The sequence below is a fragment of the Jatropha curcas genome, chromosome 3 (genome assembly GCF_041381405.1).
Source record: "Jatropha curcas cultivar XTBG-Jc1 chromosome 3, XTBG_Jcur_1.0, whole genome shotgun sequence".
Classification (NCBI taxonomy): domain Eukaryota; kingdom Viridiplantae; phylum Streptophyta; class Magnoliopsida; order Malpighiales; family Euphorbiaceae; genus Jatropha; species Jatropha curcas.
Window position 1 is genome coordinate 6,771,546 of NC_143153.1, and position 21,599 is coordinate 6,793,144.

At 31.5% G+C, this 21,599-nt stretch overlaps 1 protein-coding gene and 2 long non-coding RNA genes across 4 annotated transcripts; 1 reads left to right on the forward strand and 2 right to left on the reverse strand.

Moving 5' to 3' along the window:
• The first annotated feature begins 2,736 nt into the window (after positions 1–2,736).
• On the forward strand, positions 2,737–3,582 carry LOC110010216 (uncharacterized). The gene is made up of 2 exons (XR_002285188.3): positions 2,737–3,125; positions 3,218–3,582. It is a non-coding gene; the product is annotated as an uncharacterized LOC110010216 (long non-coding RNA).
• Positions 3,583–3,724: 142 nt separating this feature from the next.
• LOC149497436 (uncharacterized) lies at positions 3,725–7,723 on the reverse strand. Its single transcript, XR_016320026.1, has 2 exons — positions 7,398–7,723; positions 3,725–4,239 (listed from the first exon to the last, which is right to left on the reverse strand). It is a non-coding gene; the product is annotated as an uncharacterized LOC149497436 (long non-coding RNA).
• Positions 7,724–8,961: 1,238 nt separating this feature from the next.
• Positions 8,962–17,523, reverse strand: AGO6 (Argonaute family protein). Of its 2 annotated transcripts, XM_089719021.1 has the most exons (24): positions 17,365–17,523; positions 16,022–16,242; positions 15,740–15,945; positions 15,434–15,652; positions 15,196–15,332; positions 14,934–15,031; positions 14,760–14,857; positions 14,489–14,660; positions 14,287–14,403; positions 14,099–14,206; positions 13,896–13,958; positions 13,637–13,750; positions 13,346–13,511; positions 13,126–13,238; positions 12,883–13,020; positions 12,653–12,783; positions 11,761–11,826; positions 10,750–10,813; positions 10,251–10,362; positions 10,099–10,172; positions 9,742–9,836; positions 9,622–9,653; positions 9,330–9,526; positions 8,962–9,255 (listed from the first exon to the last, which is right to left on the reverse strand). In XM_089719021.1, exons 2-23 carry the CDS (start codon positions 16,211–16,213, stop codon positions 9,351–9,353), a joined length of 2,691 nt encoding a protein of 896 aa, XP_089575147.1. In that variant the 5' UTR covers positions 16,214–16,242; positions 17,365–17,523; the 3' UTR covers positions 8,962–9,255; positions 9,330–9,350. The 2 variants fall into 2 exon arrangements, with proteins under 2 accessions (XP_089575147.1, XP_012080654.1); XM_012225264.4 differs by having other exon boundaries at positions 8,962–9,526.
• Positions 17,524–21,599: the final 4,076 nt, after the last annotated feature.

A 21,599-nucleotide genomic window follows, 5' to 3' on the forward strand; every position in this document is an offset into this window, starting at 1 on the left:
TTTAAGAATTAAAAAAATTAATAGTTTGAAGAAAAAATATTTAATGATTAACAAAATTATCAAGCTTTTATCCTTTTTTATTCAAGTAATTTTATAATATGAGTAAAATAGATTGATTCAATTTACAAAAATAATAATTATGATTTCATTTTTATTTTGACTGAAAATGTCTATTGTTAATAAAATTATTAAGGTAGAGTGTGTTTATTGTTTTTCAATTTGTAGAAAAATTGGAGCGACATTATTCTATTAGTAGTAAAAGACCAAAAAGAAAAAAAAAATAGAAAATAGAAATATAATTTATTGCATTAGATTTATTTATTTACATTTTTAACTAAATTTAATTCATATCAAGTATCATATATATTTTTAGTTTTATTTATTTATTTTTACTATCCTTTATAAATCTTTTAATTTATATATCAAGAAATAATCATGTTACTAAACAAATTGATGTAATTGTTATTAGAAAATTATTAATATATTCAAGATGAGATTATAACAAATAACTGTATGAAATCTTAAAATAACTTAAAATATGAAAATAATATTGCTCTAACTTATAGTATACAATTTATATGTAACTAAACTCCCACAACATGTATTTGGTAAATTCATACAAATTTGTTAATCATTAAATGTTAATCTCATATCAACATCGATTCTGATCTTTATATCACTTTCTTGTTTGACGCTCCCTTTCTAGTAGTAGATTCTTTTCACAAAAATTAATAAGCTCACTTTGATATGAAAAGAAAAGGTTGTGGCTTTTCGCTTGCTCAATTTAATTCTCATGAGGTTTCGTGGGAAGATAATGAAATGTCAATAGCACCTTTTAGCAAAGAGGAATTTAAAATTGCTCTATTCCAAATGTATCTAGATAAGGCACCGGGTCCTGATGGTCTCAGCATTCCTTTAAAAGTTCTGGCATGTTGTAGGCAATGATGTGGTGCACAATTGTATTTCGTGGCTCTAATAAGGTATTTTCCCTTCTTCCCCACTGAATCTACTATTGTCTTAATCCCGAAAATTGAACATCCTGAATGTGTGAAGGATTTTAAGCCTATTGCCCTTTGCAATGTCTTATATAAAATTGTTTCTAAAGACTTAGGTAACAGATTTAAGAGAATCTTGCCCCATATTATTCCTAATAACCAGTCAGCATTTGTCCCAGGTAGATTGATAACAGATAATGTTATGGTTGCATTTGAAACTATTCATAGCATCAGTAGAAATAATAGAAGAGGTATGGGTTCCTGTAGCCTTGAAATTGATATTAACAAGGCTTATGACAGAGTGGACTGGGATTATTTGCGTGATATACTCAGGGGTCTAGGTTTTTGTGATAAATGAGTTCACTAGATGTCTTTGTGTTTTTCGAAAGTTTAGTATAAGGTGAATTTTAATGGCAATCATGTGGGACTAGTTATTCCAATTGGAGAGTTACAGTAGGAGGACCTTATTTCACCTTATATGTTCCTTATTTGTGCTGAAGGTTTGTCCTTTCTTTTTTTGGAGGTTGAGAGTCGACGATGGATTAATGGTTGTGTGGCTGGAGTTCGATGTCCTAGGGTATCTCATCTTTTATTTGCAGATGATTCCCTTTTCTTTTTTGAGGCTCACGCTACGGAGGCTAAAAGGGTAAAAGAAGTCTTTATTGAATATTAGAAGGCGTCTGAGCAATAAGCCAATTTCAAAAAATTCAGCATCATTTTTAGTCATAATGTGGGATGTGTTCTTAAAAATCATATTTCCTCTATTCTTGGGGTCTCTAATCCCTTAGGTGGCGGGTCTTATTTAGGGTTACCTTCTTTGGTAGGCTGCAACAAACGTCAGATTTTTGGTTTTATTGAGGATAGAGTTTGGAAAAAGCTTAATGGGTGGGGGAATTGATTTTTATCACGAGTTGTTAGGCAGATATTATTGAAATCTATAGCTCAGGCTATCCCTTCTTACTGTGTGGGTCTGTTTTTACTTCCTATGTCTATTTGTCATGAACTTCAAGTTATGATGAACAGGTAAAAGGGACGATTCGGGTGGGATAAACTGGATTTCTTAGGATCGGATGAGTAGAGACAAAAGGGATAAACTAGATGTTTTTTCTTTTCTTCTTGAGAATTTGCCTTACTCAATCTTAAATACCTACCAAGAGAGGGAAGAGAATGGAAGGAAAGATGAAAGAGCATATACAAAGAACAGAAACTTAGATTTTGGTCTATTTGTATTTTCTCTTGTGACGTGGATAATTTCGTATACTTGTATGTACAAATACGTTAACTGAATGTCCCTTGATCACTACCATTCATCAAGATCACAGCCATTGATATGATTCACTATGGAGATGGTTTATTTATTTCTTTATTTATTTGGATTTGGAGTAATACTGTGGTGACTATCCTCCTTCATTTTACTTTATAAATTCTTTTACTTTATATCTCCTTTCAATTTGAATTATCTTTTCCTCCTCTATTATTTTTGTAATGGTAATTAATCATTGTACCAATGATTTGTCCCAAATTACATGGTTAAGACATGATACCATATTTATTCAAGGGTTAAATTGTTTCACCATGAATTTTTTCCTCTGTTATAATTTAACTAAGATAAAGGCTAAATTGCCCCACATACTTGTTGTTTAGGGCCAAAAAGCTCCATTTTGAGCTTTTGGGCCATTTACTTTATAAACTTACTCAAAATCAGTTCAAATAGCACTATGCTCATGGTTTCTATCACGCATATAACTTACGCGGTCAAAGCTAAATAAAAATATTTAAATTAAAAAAAATGATACTGTCATGCGAGAAATAATGCATATTCAACATAAAAACAGGGAAAATTGAAGCACGAAATCCATAAATCTCCAAAATTAGTTCTTCAGCGTATTGAGCAAATAGAGGCTAAAGAGAGTAATCGCAGAGCAAAGATAGGCTAAAGAGACCGATCGCACCTGTTGATGGCATCCTTAGTCACTCGGTCATCAATCTCCATAAATAGTAATCAAATAACAAGCTCTAATTGATCTGATTATGATTATGAGGGCTCGATGAAGTTGTGTAATTTTCGAATAAAAGCATCGCGATGGGTCGCACCCTGGAAGATGATTTTATTCATGCGGGAATTTGAAGGTAAATATTTTTTTCTTTCTAATCTGTTTCTTCTTAGGCATCATTGAGAGGCTCTGAATTTTTTTGGTTATTTTGTCTTTCTTCAAATGCAGTTGTAACCCTTTCCCATATGAAATTAACGAAACCACATAATCAATAAAGCCAGTGATTATAACGGCTGTGCCTAGATCACATAAGTTGAAATTGGAAGAGGACCTTAAAAGCTTTTTAGTTAACCTCACAAGGCCAGCAGCTGTGAAGATTGAAGATATTTGTGTCTATTGTTTTGGTTGAGTTATTTTTGAATTTGGCATTGCTGATAATGTTGAAATTAAAGTAGTGAGGAGCATCAATGGGCTGGGATAATTAGGAACAATATATTTATTCCGACGAGGAAAAAGAAGGTAGTTAGGAATCGGGCATTACTATTTTGTATTTTGTTATATTGAATGAAATTGAGCAACCTTTTAACATTAAATTATTGTTTATTATTTTGAACAGCTAAACAATATAAGGAGAAGGAATTAGATATGTAACGAAATAAAATTTAGTATGAACTGTGATTTATTTTGCAAATCATAAATAAGATAACATAATTTTGGATAAAAGTAACATGTCTCTGATGCTTATATATGTGTTCCTTTGTTGCTTTTTATTGTTTGATATATAATTGTATCTCAAATTTAAGCTATATATACTTTTCAACTAAAACTCAAGATGAACACTGAAAGGCAACTGTTTTCCATCCTATGCAAGAAAAAAAAATACACTCCTATATTTCGTTACTATGCAACAAAAATGACCCAAAAAGTAGTTGGTTAGTTTTCCAAAAAATTCCAAAATGTCAAAAGCAAAAAATTTCTATATTGCCTTATTATTCATGGCCTCTATTCTGGTCTGTGAGGGGATGGCTTTTGCCTTATGTTGCCTTGCTTGTGATGTTGTAAATTGGTTGCTCCACCTTCTGCAATAGCATTAGTAACATTTTGCACATGTACTCCATTCATAACATTTGATGCCTCATTATGTTTATTGTGCTATGTTGAGAAGTGTTGAATTGATGGCTTCCATGATATTGTGCTGGTTTAAAGTGCCCCAAAGTCTGAGATTGAAAATTGGAAGCATTGATGGAGGACTGAGATTGTGTCAAATTATCAAAGTCAGAAACATTAAATAAAGAGAATTATTGGTTAGTCCCTGTTTAAAGGTGCATGAGGCACATAAATAAAAAACTCATTATGAGATGCAACTGAAGAAACACCATGAGAATACAAAATATAAGACTTAAAAAAATACAGACTTCAGAGTCAGGCGCAATATTGGTTGCTTAATGTTCTTACAGTCATTTTTGTTATGTCCTTTCATCTTACACAATGAGTAAGTTATCTGTACACCCTTTCTTAACATCTTCCCTCCCTTCCCTTCCTTCCCTGGCTCATCAGGATCCTTCCTCCTATTGTTCTTTTATCTCCCGAGCTTCTTTTTTTCTTCAGGTGGCAATATTGGGGCTCTACCAATGCAAGGCCACATGTTTCTTCCTTTCATTGGTTGCAAGTAATACTTATAGGTATATGCATCTTTAGAACAACATTTGTCCACATACTGCAAAAGATTACCCTTATTACCGCATGTGGCACAAATGGCATGGGGGCATGGAATTCTAGATAAGTCTCATGCCCTACAAGTGCATGACATGTTCTTTGTACCAACCGTGTGCTTACCTTGCCTTCAGATTTCATACCCTAAATGCCCATTGAATTCAAGATGACACTAACATGCTCTAACCATATGAAGTTCCAACTTTGTTATTGCAGCTGGGCTAACAGTACTTATCCATTTTAAAACATCTTTCTTCTTCTGCATATTTCTTCGCATTAAATCAACTCTAATATCTTCCAACATAGTCATAATATGTTTAACCCTACTCCCTAGAATGGTATTATTGAAGCTCTCGCTCTCAACACTGTCACATTTAGAACTTATTCTAAAATAGGCTCTACACCATGTGGAAAGGGGGTAATTTAATAAATCACTAACACATCCTGCAGCTAATGAGTCCATTACCTCAAGTTGATCATGGAAGTACTGCCGATAAATACTCTTTGAACATATCCAAAACTGTTTTCATAATTCTGACCCTTTACATTTTTTCTGCTAATGACTAAAAATGTGCACAGCACACCTTCTATGCTCGGCTAATTACAATTTCAACTTCACTGCCTCTATAAGACTCTATAGCATTAGGTTTAAAACAATCAAGCATAAATCGATTTAAAACAATCGAACAAAAATAAAAACAAATCAATTAAATGTAAGTGGCTTGCCTTTTGCATATCAACATGAGGACAAATTCCTTCATGCTTTCTATGCTCAAATCCATCTTCAGATTTGATAGAAACCACCTTCATGTTTTAGTATTCTCAACTCCTACAACATCCCAAAGCAATGGGATACTATTAGTTGTGGCATCCCTTCCAACAGCTGTAAGAATTTGACCCATGCATATTGTTTTCAAAAAACAGCCATTAACACCAATAATTGGTCTACAACCACCCATCCAGCCTCTTCGCAAGGCATCAAAACACACGTAAAAAGCCTCAAATTTATGTGTATCCCTATTCGCTTGAACTTCAATGGTGCTCCCCGAATTTGTAACCCTCGATTCCTCAAGGTAATCCTCTAGGCTAGCATATTCTGCTTATAGTCTCCTTCAAACTCAATTTTTAACAACTGCTTCACCCTTTGGGCCATAGTAAATGAAATATTAACTCTATGTTTCTCCTTTGCTTGTTCATTTATCTCTTTTACTTTTGTGAGTGGATATCGTCTAAATCTCTCGAAAATAGTCAACCAAATACTTCTTGGTCACCCTCTTATTATTGTAAACTCTATAACACTAGTGCTTATGTTTATATGTCCTAATCATGAAGTCATTTGACTTGCTTTCAATGCTAGCAAATAACATCCATGGACATCTTGGAAAAGTGCATTTAGTTTGAACCCTTTTCGAATCATTTTTTGTGAAATCAATCTCCATACCTCTACATACTGCATATTTAGTGCATGCCTCTCTAAAGTCACTTGTATTTTTAAAAATCATTCCAACTACAAAAGCTGGAAATTGAGACTTAGAATCATATATTACCTTCCTAGTCCTTTTCCTTCTAACCATCTTATGTTCATCATCACCTGAGATCTCTTCAATGCTGCCTAAGTCATCAGACTCATTCCCTCCTTGATTCACATCACGACCACAATCACCTTTATCATTCCAAACATCATCTTCAACAATCTTGCTTAAGTGCTCTCGACCCCCTTAGGTACAACAGTTTCACCATCATCTTCACTACCATGACCATTGTTTCCTCCATCCTCATCATCAGCAAAGTTTGTATATTATTGTCTTACCTTTGTTCTTGTTGAATTAGTTCATCACTGCCCGTGTCAGAGGCACACTCTTCATCTATCTCGACTTCCTCATATTGATCCCCAGTCTCTATCTCACATGCAATATTGAAGGCATTTACATTATTTTTGCTTTTCTTTGTGCCTTGCTCATTTGCTTTAACAAAACTTGTACCCAAATTTTCATAGCCTACCAGTGCCTCCACATTAATTGTCGATAAGCCATCAAATTGAAATTCCTCAATTGTAGGCAGTAGATGGGTATCAAAAATAATGTTTGGAGTGTCAATTAGATGCTCTAAATATATATGCATTTCCTCACCTTACTCATATCCAAGTAACAACATTTAATGAAGAATGTCTTCATCTCATAAAAGAACCAAACCATCTTTCAATGTTTGGCCTGTAGGCAACCAATGTATCCTGACATGCCCTTTTGATCATACTTGATTCACAATCTTAACAAGTGTACTGTAATTAAGATAGTCAATATCATTTATATTAAAGTTCTCAACATGACTCCCAACATACTTCAAACCCCTTCTATCCTTTACAAATATACCACCATAATGGACCAATATGTTTACCCAAATGACACCAGACATTGATTGTCCCTGTAAATAATCAGTTATTAACTTCAAGCATAATAAAATATGCTAAATAAGGACACAAGGGCCATAAACACCCACTATCTATAAACTATATTAAAACTAAAATACATGTCAGACTTATAAAAAACATAAAAAGAAAAATCTTTCTAACAGGTCTATTTTTTCGATTTATGTATCGATGAAAAGAGACAAAAAGCATTACAAATTAACTTTTCCTGGTCACCATCAACGTCAATAAACTCTGCACTATTTTTTCCCTAATTCCTATTTGATTTACCTTTTTGCAGTAAAACCCTGCTGTTACATGTCGATCTTTGAGCGGAACAAAAATATGCCTCTAAAATTCTACTTTCATATCTTCTTGGTTGATAATTTTCAAAGACACGGTCGCATAATAATATTGTGGCTTCAACGTGCTTTGACTGAAGGATACAAGTGTTGTTTGAACTGATTTTCAGGAAGTTTATGATGTGAATGGCCCAAAAGCTCAAAATTGGGCTTTTTGGCAATAAACAGCAAGTTTGGGGGCAATTTGGCCCTTATCTTTAATTTTACTCTATTTTGACCTTCGTATCAATCTCACCCTGAATTTTAATCTTTTATTACAATAACATCCCACATTGCAATTAAAACTTAAATTTAAAGAAAAAAAAAAAAAAACATTGCTATGAAATGTACTCTTGACTTTGAGTTAACTTAATCCAATTTTATTCACTCGCATAAATTTATTAAGTTTAATTATTACCTTAAACAATTTTTTTTTCATTCTACAATGATAAATTATAATTGATTAGAATTATATCTTATATTTTATTTTGATAAAAAAAAATTGTTACAATTTCTAATAGTTATGAGTCAAATAAATTCGTAGTATCTTTGCTTTAGATTTTTTATAATTATTTTAAAATTCATATTAAAATGAAACCACAATAATAATTATATTATAATTTAAAAAAAAACAGTCATGTATTCAATAATTAATTTTTAAATATTACTTATTATCAATTAAAGAAATAATTTTTAAATTATTAAAAATAATAATAGAAATTGTCTGAACTATTAATCCAAACTCAATTACTCACACAAATATATTAAGTTAACACAAACCCAAGATCAAAAGTGAACATTTTTTTTTATTTGCAATTTAAGTCCAAATTATAATTTATGGTTGCAATAAAAGGTCAAAATTCAAGGTAAAATTGATATAATGATCAAATTAGAGTGAAATTGCAACAAAAGCCCAAAGTGAAATTAGCATAGAGGTCAAATTAGAGTAAAATTACAACAAAATTTGAAATTCAGGTGAAACAATACATTAAGCATCCTAAAATTTACCTTATTGATAATTTATGAAGTGTTTTTTCTTAATGACAGTCCAATTAGTAATATCAAACACACCCTAACAATGAATACATTAAAGATCATTAAATTTGTTCTTATAAATCCGAGAATAAAAAAATTATGATCATAATTAGACTTTAAAATATCTGTTGAACCTAAATAGACCTTCTAATTCAGTCTAACAAGTAATAACTAAAACATTACATGTGAAACTGTGAATTATTTGTTCCATCATGTTTTCTAGATATAACATTTCATGCAGGTCTTTCTTTTCTATCCTTTTTAATATAAAAATCTTCCAAACATGTCAAAACAGTGAAATCTCATCACGCTTAAAATATGTAGAATTCATATTGCAAATAGAGATAAGATTATTTTTTTTGAAAGAGAGAGATAAGATTATTAGTTATCTGAAAAATATGTATCATTTCAACATAAAAATTTCAAGCTATTCAAATATAAGAGAAACATAAACATTTGCATTATTTCGACCCCAAAAAAAAAAAAACCCTCCAAAAATTGCATTCCATTTTAGAATTCACTGTTAGCCAAACATGGCATTGTATAAAAATGTATACATTCCGCTACCTAAAATCCTCGACTGCTGTGGACAAACTCTAGCCCTCTCTCAACCTTTTCTATCTCCATTTGAAAGATCAGGATAAGCTCTTAAAGGCAAATTGATCTTTCATGGTATTAAAAAAGTATTTAGTTGTGGAAAATGCAGAAGGCGACAGATTATCATCTAGTAATGGACTCAAAAATGCCAGAAAGACGTTAGCAGAAAGCCTAGGCTGCACAAGGAAACATTACCAAGAAATTTGATATAGGGTTTCCACTAGGTAACAGAACCAAAATTACTATTTACCAAGAATTGCAGAGCAGTAGCTCAGCAGAAGAACATAGAACCTGCAACATCTTCGTGCAACCTAGGGAGCTCTGGAATGGCAACAGGCCCTGCAGAACTCATGCTTCCCTGTCCTGAAGAGGTTTCAGACAAATCCTCAAACTTCATGAATTGACCCATCTGTTGTGCAGCCAGGTGAGCATAGCACACAGGAGCCACTGTAAGAATACAAGGAAAAAGTTAATTAAGGTATTCAAATGAAATTTATTTCCTTGTTAAAGATGAAATATTAACTGGTGTATTAACAAATTACCAACTGAGATAGCGGTTGTACTCCTTTGGTACCTGAAGCATAGATAAATTTTATCAATATTGAACTGTTTTTTATTGAAATGACAGATAGGCAGGTAACAATTGAAGCTGGAAAGCTTACACATATGAGAGAGAGTGGATAAGATTTTGCAGGTCATCGGCAGAGAAACCAATCTCATCAAGCAAAACATGATAGTGTGCAGGCCTTGAAGTTCCCTATCAAAAAAGGAGGAAAAGGATAATGGACATAGAAGCCCAAGTCATGAATAAGAAATCAAGATTGTGTGTCAAGGAAATAAATTCACTTGCTTAAACCACAGAGTTTTCCAAGTGGAAGAGGAAAACAGAAAGGTAATGTTCAGAAACTTCAACGAAAATGTCGATCAGATGGGTCAGCCCCAATTTTTTAATAAGCAATATTGCGATAGACTTTCTTTATATACTGCATTACTAAGTAACAGAGAGAGAGAGCTCTTACAATCATCCCTGCATGAGCACACATATAGAAATCATAGTTTCTAGGATGTACTATCTTGGTATCCACAACAGTCCCTGGAGGGAGAAACATGGGTCAACACCACTTGTATCATCTAAAACACAAAAGTGGGACAGTGATATAAACTAGCTAACCTGCTGGAACATTTTCAGGACCACTGTCTAGAAATAGCTTCGTGTGGTGATTTTTCTGAGCAACAATTACTGTGAACTTGGGAACATCAACCTCCCCAAGATGCAGATAGGCCTGTACAACAAGAACTTTATTGACTTGAAAATAACAATTATTGGGAAATAAATGTGTCCCCTCATCAGCCTATCCTAAGTGTACAAGCCATAAAATTTTGTGCAAAAAAGCACAAAAGCTGGATTGCGGTAGCTATGCATTCAAGAGGATGTGAAGTCCAAGACACATAATCAGGCTTCAACAGTGAAATGGGGACTCATGCTTCAAGGAGAAAATCCACTTGTCACAAGACATTTACAGTAGGAAACTGAAGCACTAATCATTTTTTGGGTCCAACGAGGTTAAAGTTAAACTATATGAAAACACCATGCGCTCAAAATTTAATTTAACCACATTAAGTTGAACTTAAATGAAAAAGGAAAAAAAAAAAAAAAAGCATATCAGAACCTTTATGATTTGCTCCACTTCAATGTTCAAAACCTGATTAAACTGTGACTCGCTCACCCCATCCCTGAAAGCAAAAACAATATTATCAAAGAATACTGGCACTTAAGAGCAAACCAATAATAGTAGTAGTAATGAAAGAAGCTCAAAACAAGATCCATAGCAGCATCTTATAACAGTATGCATGAACTTTGCATTTGATCCAGATATATGGTGGAACATGAATCATAACTTTTGCACATACAATAAGATTGCTTGTATCAAAATTCAAAAGTTACACATGTATTTTGACAATTCAAAGTTATAAATTTTGATAATTTAAGTATTATTCAAAACTTTCAATCTTACTTCAAAAATGTATCTTAACAGTTGGCAGACAGAAAGAAAAAGATATTTAACACATGCAAGAATGTCGATAACACAGTATTAATGATCATGTAAGGTGCAACATCAGAAAGCATATCGATAGCATTCTCATGAACAAAAGGTTAAGATTTCACACAGCCAAAACACAGAAGTCGTGAGGATCTCGTTTTCAAACCTAAATTATCCATATTTAATCAAAAGCAATAAAAATGAGTCTCTTATTTGCTTTTATCAGCTACTTTAAGAAAATTCTGAATGAAATGTGCCAATTTTTTAAAAATATTTTTCTGGATCTTGGTCTAAAATCAAAACACTGAGAAAAGTCAAATAAAATGACTGGTGCAAAGGACCTTCAAACAAACAAGTCTGGTCTTCCACAGCATTAAAAATAAAAAAATTAGGACAAGCATGATCATCAACGTCCCTAGGAATTCAATGTGAAGTACTCAGGTGTTTTTAATTATGGAACTCTGCCTTAGTGTTTCCTTAATATTAATATTAAAATATATGAAGATCCAAACAACTCCTGATGTATATATTTTAAAGAACTGTCCTAGGATGGAAAACCTGGAAAAGCCTTGAGCATTTATTTTCATGTGTTATATAAAGCAAATTGGAAAAAAAAAAATTCATATAATGCAATGATACCTGAACACAATGATCTGTTTGGGTTTGTGCCCATTGCTCGTACGGTAGAAGTCAACTAGCAGCTCCCTGTAACAAGGAACAATTCAAGAAATTTGAAGCTAAGAATTCTCATAATCCTTTTCTGTATCGGTAGTGATACCATCTGAGAAATTGTAACTTGTGTAGTTCAAACATATTCCTTGAACAGAGGATATATTAAGGTATCGAGACTAAAAAAATATATATATATATAAATATGAGAATCAGATATTTAACAATAAAAGTAAGGGATGGGGGCACAGCAAGCTTTAACTACTGCAAATTGCAAAGAAATTACAGGACTAAATGCAAGCAGAAAAGAGAAAATTATGGAGACATAATATAAAAAATTGGGAAAAATGTGCAAAGCCACGAGGCAAGAAAATGATATCTGGTAAACAAGTGTATACTTCTCTTTTGAATGACCTGAGGATAAAAATGACGCTTCAAAGGTTGACAACCTTACAAATGAATGGATAAACACTCAGGTTAGCATGCAATGGACAAGCAATAAATGATGAAGATAATTTACATTAAATAACAAAGCCAAGATTGGACTTGACATGTATAATAAGTAAATAGCGAAAATGTGCAAAACCAAAAGGCAAGAGAAGTAATTTGCTGATGCCAAAAATTTCATTTTGAATCTTATTTCACAAAATCCAGGTAAAAGAAGAGTATACTCCAATAACCTTACAAATGAATGGACAGACACTCAGGTTTGCATGCTGTAGCAAGCAATAAATGGTGAAGATAACTAACACATTCTATAACAATGCCAAGATTAAATGGGACTAATTGATGCATCCACATCCATGTAATCAACACACCAACAATGAGAAATAATAGAATGGAAATCATTTCACTAAAGTACCTCATAATGCCATCATCTGTCCCATCAGCCAAAGGCTTGAATAGAGCATCAATCATCTCCACCTTAGGAGATTGAGTTCTTACAGATGCTCTATACCTTGAAATCAGTGGCCAATATAGAGATCCAACAACCTGAAAAATCATCAGGCATGTCAAGGTAGCAACAGTGTAACTGTTGAGCAAGATATAAGCAATCTGACTGAATTCTAACTTCTGCAGAGGACAAATTACCGCGGCTACTGATGGAATATCTGCACGGCCAGGAGAACCATGAGACACATCCATGCCTAAAATCATTGTAGGAATATGCATTACGAGAGGAATATGCTTGGAATGCTCAATTGCCAACAAAGAATTTATTCCTCCAAGCTATAATAGAAGATCAACACAATAAACATCAATCCTATCTGAACAAAAATATATAACAAGGTAAAAATTTAAAGATACTTTAAGCTTCTGTTTTTCAAGATATACCTTAGAATTGATCTTAAGAAGTACGTTAGTAAGATATTGGTCATTAATCCTAGTTGGTGAAATGCACTGTGTTACAATACCAAAATCACTCAAACATTTCTTCTTCCATGGTCCTGGGAATTGTAAAAAAACATAAGTTGGTCAAATAATTCAAACGAGCTGCTGAGAGAGAGAGAGAGAGAGAGAGAGAGAGATCTAATAAAGAAGATAATTTCCATACCATAAATGTCAGAATTTTTCCTCTCTGGCAAGACACATAAAATAAATTGGGGAGAACCTGGAAGCTTATCTCTGATCTGCTCAAACATCCTTTCTACTCTAGCAAAAGGACTGGCTCTTCTAGTTTGTGGGTCCTCCTCAATTAAGGTATGTGGTCGTTCAATTTGCTTTATGGATGAAGTACACATGCATATAAGAGATGCAGATAGGTAGAGTACTAAATTTTAAAATCCAGAAATACCAGTGCAATTCAAAGTGATTTGGAGTGATAAAGCTTGATGCAGATACATACAATGCCCTTTTTCCTTCCACAGTTAATAAGATCACGAGATATTTGACTAGTATCACAGCGAGCAGAAAAATTAACAACAGCCCAGCGCTCAATGCTAGTGGTTTTCCAAAGTGTCTGCAATTGGAGAAAGCTAACTTTAGCCAAAAGAGAGAACTGACGATATTACAAGATCCAAGAGAGTTCAAGAAAATATATAGTTTCAAAGAGAGAGAGAGCAACTGCTAATTGTACATTGACAGACAATATAGTAAACCAGCACCTTGTTATTAAAGTTCCACCGTCCATTACGTGGCAAACAGTCCTCACTATTTCCAACCTTCAACTGCAAATTGCAGAAATGAATTTTATTGACCTAAATCCACCAAATAGTCCTATGGACCAAAAAACCCCACCACCAACACACTCACACCCAATCAAGAGAAGAAGAAACAAAATAAAAAGTGATGCAGAGCCAGTATTTACCTTTGGAGTCTCAAGTACTCGACCATCAACCTGTGTCAACTGTTTTTCTATTTTAACACCACATGCAGAAAGCACAGGATCATCATCATAATGGTAGTTTCTCATAGCCTGCCAAATTACCTAAATACTTCAGTTTCTCAAAACTACCAGGAAATAAAAGAGGAATATAAAGATAAAGGACAACTTACATCAGTCACTGTTTTTATTCTGTCCAGGGGCTTTTGTCGAGATTTTTCAACCAAAGATGCTCTTTGCATTGGGGATAGAGCTTTAGTATAACGCTGGAGTGAAACAAGTGAACAAAGCTGCAATAAAAGGGAAAATCCAAGGAAGAATGATAAGTTTGAGGAAAACAAACTAGAAAAAATGCTAATAAAGAATTTTGCAGACCTCTAGTGGCAGATAGTTTGGTCTTTTGGGTTTGCCAACATCAAGGCAAGGCAGGTATGCTGAATAAGTGAGTTCTATTCCACAGTGTCTGACAAAGTAATCATACACAGTTATCTCCTCAATCTGTGATTCATCCTTTGCACTGTCATTATCTTTCACTTTCATGGGAAAACTAGGAGTTAAGGCCAAAGTTAGAGATTGTCCAAGGGATATGTAATGGAGACTCAGAATTAAAAGACAGAAAAGGCACATATGGGAGAAAAGAACATACAATTGCTGATTGCAGGGCTTCTCACTCAAGCCTGTGATTTTAAATTCCATGTTCCGATGCCTTGTCTTAACCCTCAAATTCTTCAACATCCTTTTTGCCTGTGCATCAACACAAGATTGAATTCAACAAAAACCTATGCTAGATTTTCAGGATGGCAATTTTGCAATTTCGTACCTTTGCCCAATCAATATAACGAGGTTCCCTAACATTCTGATTTGCTATCAAAAAATCAATAACTGGTCCAGGGCTCAAGATCATTGTTGTAGACACATCTAAACCTCACCAAAAACAAGAAGAAAGGCAATAATACCAAGGAACAACAGGGAACCCAAGAATTTTAGAAAATACGATTAAAAAATATACTCCATTCAACTCAAGCCAAATCATGACCTCAAAATAAAAACTGAGGCAATGTGGACAGGAAAAAGGTTAATACCCATGTTGAGGGACAAGCCTCCCTGAGTGGTACGGAAACTGGAATGGAATCCCCGTAAACCAGTTACACCCCCGCCAATATCAGTAAAGTTCATTCGATCATCATGAAAGAATGACTGCCTTACTAAAAGGCACCCTCTGTAACATATTTCAAGCAATTCAATCAAACATCTGATATTCATAAAAACTTACATACACGCATATAGAGAGAGGGCATGGAGAGAGAAGAACTATAGGACCTGTTAGCTGCTTGCTGCCTCAAGATAATATCTAAAACCCTTAGAGCATCTTGAGTGCTATTATCTGCCTCAGTTCCTTTGAGAGCTTGAGCAATTGACTTCAAGGGGATTTTGGTAGCGTAGCTAATTTCTACTTTAAAAGTCTTTGAACGAAAAGAACGTTTTGACCTCTTAGCAGCTGCAGCAGGGCTCCCACCTCCACCAGGGCTCCCGTTTTGACTACCATGCAACAGCAATACAACATAAGGTTGCAGATAGAAAATATTCTAATGCACACTCAAAAAAGTGAATGTTGCAGTCACATACTGTTTTGCAAATGATTCTTCAAGCAACACAGTGAACTCAAATTTGTTTTGTGGCAGAGGGCCCACTGTGTAGAGGCTTTTCTCACCATCATAAGCAAACATTTTACCACCAAGTTCAGATGAGTATGTTTGGTAAAGCCTATCAATTAGTTTTCGCCCAATTCCTTTGCCCTCAACAACTTGCTTGTCTTCTGAAGTAATGGAAACCTGCAATTTTCGACATATTTAAACAAGCACATGATGAAGTACCAAAGACCAGAAGGAAAACACTAGGTAGACATACAGTGTACTGGTAAAACACAGCATCTGAAACCCTGACAGAAACTTTGAAGTGGTTGGTGAGTAAAGGAATTCGACGCCCACTAGTTCCAAATCCGTGTCGGCTGATGATAGAATGTTTAGGCATATCTGCCACCTCTGGCTTCACAGTGGTAGGCATTGGAGGTGGTGGGGATCCTCCAATTTCTTTCTCCATCTTTCAGTCAAACTAGGAACTCCTCAAGTCTTTAAGGCAACAGAACACAATATTTTAGTAAGACAACAACGAGTTAAAACCAAGATCAAAGTAAAAAAGTCTAAACGGCAAACGGGACAGATGTTAAAGAATGTGAAGTTTTAACCATTCTGCGGATCAAACTGAATGCACAATGCACACCAATGAAACAGCCAAACACATTATGTCACAAAACCAAAATTTCTAGAAATCAGATATTATGTGACATAGCTAAAAATGCCACCTAATATATTCACATAGCCAAATTAAACATTTATCTGAAGATTGTTAAAAACAAGAAAAACCCACGAGGTGGCAATTAATTACTGACTTCCTGCCATTTTGACCAATCTAAAACTCATAATATTTTATTTTCTAGTTTCAATTTTCAGCAAACAAAAACACATGTTAGCAATTAATCTCATTTGAAATAAGAAAACACGTGAAAAGCCTTAAGATCTAGCAGATCATAATCACAAAAATTGTAAATATAATAACGAAATCCCAAAAAGTTTTCAGAGGAACAAAAATTCCAAAAAAGGACCAAAATGTAAAGTACAAATAGAAGAGCACTAAAACCTCCAAACAGCAAATAAATAAAACAGCCATGTATAACCTCTATGATAGATAGTCACACAAGTTAATACCAAATAAATCACTAAACATCAAAATCCTCAAGTCTAGTTAGTAAGTAATGAGCAATTTAACCACAAAAAGAAAAAAAAAATTAAAGAAGTAAATGCGTAGAAATAGAATATAATTTTCAGCTTAGTTAACTCTACCCCAAATTTTCGAAGAAATGAAAAAATGAACAAAAGCCAAATAAACTTGAAAAAAAAAATAATAATAGGATAGATTTCAAGAGCAAAGACACAGTGTAGCTCAAATAAACGTATTAGAGAAACAAAAACACACATTAACACAATGCAGGGAAAATAGACTAGAATTGCAGAATACATGCAACAATAAAGCTTCGTTCAACCAAAAACTGAGCGAAAATAACAACAAACGGAGTTCAAATGAAAGTCACACAGCTAAGAAGCTTAAGCGTAGCTAATGAGCAAATAGTCGAAATAGAACCAGAAATAAGCTTGAAAAAGGAGATAGAGAAGCGATAATGAAGAGAATAGTACCTTAGATTTAGGGTTTTCTACTTCTTTGGGAGAATCGTAGCAGAGAGAATTTGCCTTGTTTTTTGTTCTTCAACGCTCACCAGTACAATGAAGAGAATGGAGGGAAAGACGAACGAGTGCGTATATAGACAGAGAAATAAAATATTAGATTTCAGGTATTTATATTTTCTGTGTGACGAAGAGTAATTTTCGTATGCTTGCTTATAGAAATAGGTCACCTTAGTGTCCTTTGATCACCACCGTTCGTCAAGATCACAACCATTTATGTGATTCACTATGAGGATGATTTTCTTTTGCTTTTTGTTTTCTTTGTTTTGGTAATGCTGTGGTGATTGTACACGTATGTATCGTTGTTAGATTATTTTACAAATCAATGGAGGGAATTTGATCTTTTACTTTAAAGTCCTTGATTTTGCGTCTGCTTTTGCGCTCGGATGGTCTTTTCCTCTTCAATTTTGTTTAGTTCCTATTAAATATAATTAAATTCTTTCTTTATTCCCTCCTCTCAGAAATATTTTGGCATATAACTCCGACAACTTTTGAATTAGTTGAACATTTTTTATTTATTTATCCAAATAATTTTTTTATTTGATTAGTGAATCCTTTAAGAGGTTATTCGTAACTTAAACGACTCAAATATGCTGATTCCATAAATTTATAAATTCTTTTATTTAGTTGAGAGAAAATACTGTAATTTAGCCTCAATGTTATCATTTAAAAAAAAAAAAAAAAAAAAGGAGAAACTTTATTAATCAACTAGATAAATTCAACAAAAGATTAGATACAATAAAGGCAAACATAGGAGCGAGCAGCTCCGGCTAAGGAATGAGCTGACTTGTTGGCTTGCCTTCAATTTTTAAGAGAAAATTTTAAGAGCAAGTATCCCAATGTTATCGTCTTAGAAAAGAAAAAAATCAATTTCATTATTTTTATTGGTAACTAGTTATTTATGACGGGTTTGCACTTTAACTTTATTCATTATATATTTATTTTAATTCATTTAATTTTTTATTTATATAATATTAAAGTATAACCTTTTATTTAGATTAAAATAAATACGATGATTATTTTATATTGTATGTTACTAATATAATTTTTTTTTTTTTCTGTTATATGTCTTGCACCCTAACATCCAATTGAAAACAAAAAAATATTTCTACTTCTCCCTTTAAAATAGTATTTTCTTTAAAAAAAAAACTCTAAAAAATAGCAATTTTTCATTTATATTCTTTTTACCGTCACTGATCCGATTAATAATTATTAACTAAATTAGGTTTGTGCTATTTTTTAAAGTTATCCAACTTAGTTAATGGAGTATAAATGCTGAAGAGATTTTAATTTTTTTTTAATTTATATTTACTTTTGAGTTTGATTTTATTTCAAATACCCACTTTAAATATAATAACTAATCTCATAATTTCAAGCATCGAACATGGGCATAAATATATTGTTAAATAAATTTTATTATTAAATTACATTATTATTTATTTTGATTAAAAATAATAAAAATTAATTTGTATTTTTACTTATTTAAAATTAACAATATAAAGTACTTTTCTCCCATATAATTAATATACTTTATAAAATAAAAAAAAAAAGGATTACTATTTCAAAAAAAAATAAAACTCATTGAAAAAAAAAAGACTATTATTAGTCATTAAATTAAAAAAAAAAAAGAATTAAAGGTAACTAAAAAGTTCAAGATTTTTTATTTGCTAAAAAAGCTTCAAAATGAAATAAATAAATGTTAATATGTAACTTAAAAATCAATACACAAACAATAATATTGGTAATGAGAGATCATCTCCTACGTTTATAGTATATATGAGATTAAATTCAAAATTTTCAAAGTCCTATATTTTTATTTAAAAAATTAAAATTTTAAAAGTATAATTAGCTTTATATCTATTTTAAAAATTATTTTTCAAAAAATACATCCAATGAAATCACAAAAAAATTAAATAAAATATCATAAATTCAAAAAATAGAATAAAATCTTGAATAAAAAGATAACTCTTGAATTTTTTTCATCATTCCGTCTTTAATATATAAAAATAAAAATGAAAATGATAGCAAATATACCCAAGTAGCCTTTTTTTTTATTAATCCAAACTTTTATAGTGTATTTTTTAATAAGATTTCATTAGATTAAAAAAGGAAAAACTTTTTTATATAATATTAGTCAAATACAACAATGTCTGATGAGTCCAAATAAGTGTATGCCATCATCTAAAATAAATTTCAAAGAGAATGAATATATTTAAAAAATTTTATTTTTATTTTATTCTATTTAACTAATAAAGTCTAATAGTATAATAGTAAAGTGTTTTCCCATATTTTAAAAAATGCAAAACATTATAAATTAAAAAATTTTAAATTTCATTTTTAATAGTTTAATTAAGGTTTTCAATTTACATTTTAGAAAATAATATCACATGAGAACTTATAATTAAGAATATCAAAATCTATTAATTATAAAATTATTGGACAATAATAATGCAAGATCAAATAGAGAAAATGCATATATTCAAAAAAAAAAAAAAAAGAGAAAATACATATAGATATTTTCTCCAATTAAAATGCTTAAAAACCTAACTAAAAGTATATTCAAAAGGATAAATGGAATCTATAATTGAAAGAATACAACTAAAAAGATAAATAGTTTTTCCAATTAAAATGGATAAAGAAATATCGTTAAAATGGATACATTAGGAATTCCAAATTAATCTAAGGGTATTATAAGAAATCTCATCATTTTCTCCATTATTCCCATGCTCATATATAGTATAGAAGTAAATTAGGTTATGTAAATTTTATTTTCAAATTATGTTTCAAATCTATAGATTTTTTTTTAAAGGAATACTCATACTTTTATTAAATTAACTGATAAACAGATAACAAATATAGAAAAATTATTATCCTATATACGGTACCTAGAATAATTGTAGGAAGCTGTAGCTAAAGAGTGAGCTCCCATCGCATAATCCATCTAATAGAAACACTAGATCTTTGCCCTAAGAGCATTCCACAGTCACCAATCACAACACATAACTCTGACAAATCTAATGAATATAACTAAATAAGATAAATCAAACACTGTGCATCAATAAACATATTATAATAGGTTACAAGTTATACGATCTAATGTTTAAATAAATTCTGTATATAAACTGATTTTTTTAATAATTTTTTAGCCCTTCAAAATTTGAAGAGTTTTCATTTTAATTTAATGTCAAAAATTATTTTTATAATAGCCAAAAATATGGAAATTTATAACTTATTTGTTCTAAAAACATGAACTTCTACTATGATTTTTTTTATATAATCACGATTTAATTAACATTAATTCAAACCTAATTCATTAAATAAAAAATATTGAACATTACAAACATACAATTTTAAATGCTACAAAATAATTTAGAAATAATATTTTAAATAGTTCGAGATTTAGATGTATTAAGAGTTATAAATAATATATTATTATAAATAAGATTTTAAGTACTAAACGATGGGCCATTAAGTAGTCAGGGAGTTGCAAATTATATTCTCTGTATTGTTTTATTTTAGTGATTATAATTATAATTTAAAGAAAATCACATAAACAAAATTATAAATTAAAATCTATATGATTATTTTATTTGAATAAGACTTTAAATTATATAAATTTTAAATGAATTCATTTCTGTAAACTACAAAATTATTCCTATTATTAAAATGAGTAAATTGCTTTTTAAAATTTTAATAACCAAAAAGAAAGTTTTTCTTTATTCTAAAAAATCTAAAAATAAAATATTAATATAAATATTTGATCCGACACAATTTTTTCATAAAAGATATTAATAATATACACTATATAAAACATAGCTCAATAATAATATTCAATTTTTCATGTAGAAAATAATTATTTGAAAATTAAAATGACAATGATTTTGGATTTTAACATTTGATATTTGATTAGAAAATTTGTTTTAATAAAACCACTTTGTCTCCAAATTTAAATAAATGATTGCATAAATATTAAATGTTTCATATATTATTTCATTTAATGGTCAATTTTTAAACAACATAATTTAATGACTACTAATTATTCTCTCTTATTGTAGAATTAATAGTAATCTACGTCAGCACTCAAAAAAAAAAAAAAAAGGTAATCTACGTCAATGAAAACACGGATTTGAAAAGGCACGGCATATATTGCACAAAGGGGTACTTCGGACTTCTGATTCCTGAATGCC